The sequence below is a fragment of the Salvelinus sp. IW2-2015 genome, linkage group LG20, assembly GCF_002910315.2.
Source record: "Salvelinus sp. IW2-2015 linkage group LG20, ASM291031v2, whole genome shotgun sequence".
Taxonomy (NCBI): Eukaryota; Metazoa; Chordata; class Actinopteri; order Salmoniformes; family Salmonidae; genus Salvelinus; species Salvelinus sp. IW2-2015.
In genome coordinates, this window is record NC_036860.1 from 68561031 (window position 1) to 68566084 (window position 5054).

Consider the following 5054-nt stretch of genomic DNA (forward strand, 5'->3'; position numbering starts at 1 on the left):
CAGTCGAAATAGAGGAGGGTGTATGCGGTAGACATGTGTATGGCTGTGAACACATATTTTATAACCTTGATTCTCTCTTTACTTTCTTTCTAAACAAGCCTTCAAATTAATCCACCACAAACATGTAAGTGTCTTCAACGTTATGCATTTAATTCAATTTCATAGCTATCTATTTGAGTAAATAATCTACGTTGTAAACTGTACTCATTTACACCAATAAAATACAGTTGTGACCAGTATCTATGCGTTAGAGACATCTAACGTCCAGATAGCTCAGATTCAAACTACAATTCAAGCGTTATAATGTCAAAATACGTTCGTTGATTACCAAATATGGAGTTTCGCTGAGAAAATCTTAATTTACTACCATTACGGCCGGTATGTACTTCCCAAAAATGTCTAAATAAAAATTAACAAGCATTCTAAAAATAGCTCTTCTGCATGGTCATGGCTAGAATGGATCCATCCAGTTTTTGTCAAATTATCGTCAAATCTGACTTTTCGTAACGGGTTAGGAAAGAGGATCCAATTGAAGATTGCAAGAGAATATTTATTATTGCTCCTATCTGTCACACGCACTTGTGTTAGCTCTTTTAAAATCTTTAAAACTGGTAACAAAGATGTTCATAGTAGTCGCAACTAAAGAATAAATCAACAGACCACGTCAGCTACAATTATAACATTCTCAATAATGTTATAATTTTTTTGTTGTTGCTATAACTGTCATATGTTGTTTTTTATCTACCTTTGTTGAATGCACTAAGTCGCTCTGTATAATAGCATCTGCTGAATGACCAAATTGTAAATGTAAAAACAAACACTTGCAAAGCATGCTGGGTATTAATTTAATGAGCTCCGCCCCCAATCAAGTACATATTTGGTCGGACCAGAACCAAATCTGAACCAATCATAGAAGTCTATGCTACGTTTCACAAGTTTGAACATCACAGTACGGTAGAGTGCAGTATGGTACGGTACAGGCCAGTAGAGTTTTATTCAATATAGTATAAAGGGGAAGTAGATAAGTGGCTTCATTGCCAAAATGTCGAACTATCCCTTTAATATGGAGGAAAATACAATCATTGGAGCTAATTACAGGATCTTTCTATATAGAACATTTTTAAGCAAGAAGTGGTCATTTTCTGGATGTAAAAGTGGTTTCAGTGTCAACTTAAATGACCAAACCAAGATAGAAAGCATGCAGAAAAAATATTGAACTATATATATATAATTGTTTTATATAATACCATCTTTGAAAACCAACAATCAAATAAAAGCTAGACAATCAGGAGGAATAAAAAAAAACAGGCATTCCCGGCACATGCCCATAGATTTTTTTATAATGTTTGAGCAGAGGGCTCCCGAGTGGCACTGTGGTCTAAGACACTGGGTTTGGCCAGGGTAGGCCGTCATTGTAAATAAGAATTTGTTCTTAACTGACTTGCCTAGTTAAATAAAGGTTAATAGAAAAAAAGAAAAGAGGAACACAGCATTAGCCATGGCATAGAATTGCAGAAAATTAGCTTTACAACAGCAACATTTTCTCTTCACCGCCAAGATACCTTTCTAGCTAATAGACTATGTTAGAGTTTACACCTTCTCTTCCAATGAACTGTGGGGAGGTCAAAATAATGAAACTGCCTACCAAATCTATTAATTTTAAAATGTTGGTTACTTCTACTTGCCATTATCATTCACATGATAAAAAGACAAGACCCTGGAAGAAGAAAAAAAAATGTGCTAACATGATGGGGTTCTGACAGGGTGACCTGGGCCAATTATAGGCCGGTCCGGACGTCTGTGGACGTTGAAACCTAGGCTGGTCCTGACCGGACCAAATCTGAACCAAACATAGGCATCTAAAACAAGGCCGGTCCGGACAATAAACAAAGGCTTAGTGGGCAATTTTGTTTTTCATTCCTTCCACAATTGTCATTGTCACAGAAGGGGACACACAGTCCATGATTGGATTTCACTGTAATTGTCTATGCATATCACAGAAACTGTTCTGCATGTCTGTGTCATCCTTCAGGCAGGTTGCCATGGATATCACCACCAAGTATTGCCATAAGGAGATGGAGAGCTATGGGCAGTGTGTGGCCGCTCACCCGTCAACATGGCAACAGCACTGTCAAGACCTAAAGATGAAGGTGGCACAGTGTACCTCTTCACAGTAAGGAATAAGCCGTTGTCCCTGACTATCAGTTGCGCATGTATAACTGTCTTCGCTAAATAGGTTATGGATTTTAGGCTAACTTTCAACTCCTTGTACTCTGTGTCATTGTTTTGCATGTTAAGGAGTAGAATGATAGCAGCAACAGACTGGTAGTACCCAGGCTATAACTGACTGGCCGTGATGGTCATATGTAAACCCGATACAGAGCAGAGTGGACCCCCTCTCTGAGTCTGGTTCCTCTCTAGGTTTACTCCTATTTTGACAGTTGGAAACGGGGGGAAAACAGGCAAGTAGGAGAACAGTAAGAAGGTGGACGTGAACCCTCGTCTCCAGTGGGGAACAGTGTATGTGACTAGCCAGGAGCGTTAACGCTAGACCACAGGCTTTGCACAGGTTCTCCTTCTAGGCCTAGGCCCTATTCCTTCCACTGTGCTGCTGCTTGTTCTTTGAGGGCCTAGGTTGGGTTACTGTAAAGAACTGTTGATGTGAAAATAATTCAGATGCAAGAAGTCAAACCATAGAGTACTGTACAGTGCCGATGTGAAGTGTAGGATTGTGTTTAAGTTTTCTTCAAGATCTTATTGATCAATGTTTCTGCAGCCCTGTGATCCAGAAGATCCGGACAGACTGTTCAAAAGAGTTTGCAGAGTTTGAACGCTGCTTACTAGAGAACCAGAACTCACCTACCTCCTGTTCAGCACATGTAGCGCGCTTCCTCGGCTGTGCCGAGACAGTGGACCTTGCCGGAGTGGGTGAGTGTTCACTGATTGTAGATCAGTCTCCGGCTCGTTCACAGCCCTCACTTGTCTTGTGATTGTACTAACTTTTGACTGATGCCCCTTGGCCTTGAGAGAGTGCTTTACATCAGTGTCTTTCATATTCGATCTTCAAGTACCCCCAAAAGTAAACATTAAAGAACTATCTTACTACGTGGTATAAACTGGGTCTTTCTGTCCTTTGTATTCATACCTGTCCAGTGTCCGTACGCCACAATGTATTTGTTAATCTCGGTTAACCCAGAACAAACATCTTGCGTCATTTTGTCATTTGTTTAGGTATTCTGTGTCTGAGAGATTACCTTTTTGAATACTTGGTGTAGTAGTTAAAGTGAATATATCTTCTCTTTCAGCAGTGAACCCGGTTCCTCAGCCCTCTTAGGACCATCATCCATCCCTCTCAGGGAAGATATCTCCTTCCTGCAATACTGACGCCGGACTGCTCTATCAATCATGGATAAATCAATGCCCATGTCATATTGATAACATAACATCCTGACTTTGTACATGAAGAAAGTGGAATCATGTCCATGGCTACTTTAGGATTTGTCAAGAGAACTCGGAATATTAGACATTTACTGGGACTGATTTCTGCCTGAGACTGTCAAGATTCAAGACGGGTTATTTCTTGAAGTTATTTAATAACTCTTCGATGTTACAGCTCTCTAAAATATACTGGGACAATGGTATTCAGAGGTGTCCTCTTTTCTATATAATCACTGTGCAGCAGGTTTTAGTGTGTGTAATACATATTTATAACACTGTAGTAACCTCGGGTAGCAGCATAAATGGTTATTTTTCTCTCCAATTTATATTGAGAATGAATGTGTGTAACGGAGTTAGCTTTGCAACCTCACTCCTCAGCATATCTGTGCACAACTGCGTGTTATCCAAGTATCCCTGGTTTGCGGTGTAGTGGTCTCTTGTAAATTTTATTTTGGGTGAAGTTTATCATTAAACTCCTATATTTCAGTCCTATTACTCATCCAGTTTGGATACATACTCTGATGTTATGGTGCTACTCAAGGGTGCTCAAGGGTGCTACTCAAGGGTACTCCCACGCTCCTTTTCTTCAGGTTGGAATGAGTCATGGTAGAATATTCAACCGTGGAATGTATGATATCTCTCCCACACTACTCTCCTTGGCTACTCACTTGTTGAGGGAAAGGTGGCTGGAAAGTTTGAATTTGAAGGAGCTAAGGACAGGTGGAAGGAAGGAGGAGTAGGGGGGATGAAACAAGAGGCTTTCCACTGGCGGAGGGAACAGAGCCCAGGAAAATGGAGAAGGTGGAGGCTGTGGAGTTATAATCTGTGTGACCATAGAGAGACAGACGAGAGGGAGGATGTTGAGTTATGTGCCCTTTGACTACTAACCGGAACAGGCCACCTTTTCTGTTTCAATTATTAAAGGCTGAGGTAGACGCAATCAAGTGGAGAGATTCTTCCTTAGAATTGTCAGTCTTCAAAAAGGTCAAAACTTTGACACAAACAACATGCAGAGGCTCTTTTCTACAATTACATTATAGCTCCCTATCATACCACTGAGTGACAAAACATTAAGAACACCTTCCTAATATTGAGTTGCACCTCGCCCTTTTGCCCTCAGAACAGTCTCAATTCGTCGGGTGTCGAAAGCGTTCCACAGCGATGCTGGCTCATGTTGACTCCAATGCTTCCCACAGTTGTCAAGTTGGCTGGATGTCCTTTGGGTGGTGGACCATTGTTGATACACACGGGAAACTTGAGCATGAAAAACCCAGCAGTGTTGCAGTTCTTGACACAAACCAGTGCGTCTGGCACCTACTACCATATCCCGTTCAAAGGCATTTAAATCTTTTGTCTTGCCCATTCACCCTCTGAATGGCACACCTACACAATCCTTGTCTCAAGGCTTAAAAATCCTTCTTTAACCTGTCTCCTCCCCTTCATTTTAACAAGTGACATCAATAAGGGATCATAGTTCAACTGGATTCACCTCTTCAGTGTGTGTCATGGAAAGAGCCGGTGTTCATAATGTTTTGTACACTCAGTGTAGCAGAAGAAGCCTTGCGTCATCAGCATCACACACATACTCAGAATAATGTAGGCATATTTAGTCTGAC

General features: G+C 40.9%; 1 protein-coding gene across 3 annotated transcripts; it reads left to right on the forward strand.

Annotated features, from left to right (window-relative positions):
* Positions 1 to 2: 2 nt before the first annotated feature.
* LOC111980835 (coiled-coil-helix-coiled-coil-helix domain-containing protein 5) lies at positions 3 to 3930 on the forward strand. Of its 3 annotated transcripts, none has more exons than XM_024011850.3 (4): positions 3 to 124; positions 2033 to 2173; positions 2777 to 2928; positions 3306 to 3930. In XM_024011850.3, coding segments are annotated over exons 1-4 (324 nt in total). In that variant the 5' UTR covers positions 3 to 122; the 3' UTR covers positions 3335 to 3930. The 3 variants fall into 3 exon arrangements, with proteins under 3 accessions (XP_023867618.1, XP_070305693.1, XP_023867619.1); XM_070449592.1 differs by having other exon boundaries at positions 19 to 124; positions 3309 to 3930; XM_024011851.2 differs by lacking the exon at positions 3 to 124 and adding an exon at positions 876 to 969.
* The last annotated feature ends 1124 nt before the right edge of the window (positions 3931 to 5054 follow it).

What these genes read in the sequence shown, in the direction of transcription:
- LOC111980835 (XM_024011850.3), top strand. An exon ending in GCACAGTGTACCTCTTCACA is followed by an intron (nt 2,174 to 2,776) that starts GTAAGGAATAAG and finishes ATGTTTCTGCAG; the next exon opens with CCCTGTGATCCAGAAGATCC. An exon ending in AGTGGACCTTGCCGGAGTGG is followed by an intron (nt 2,929 to 3,305) that starts GTGAGTGTTCAC and finishes CTTCTCTTTCAG; the next exon opens with CAGTGAACCCGGTTCCTCAG.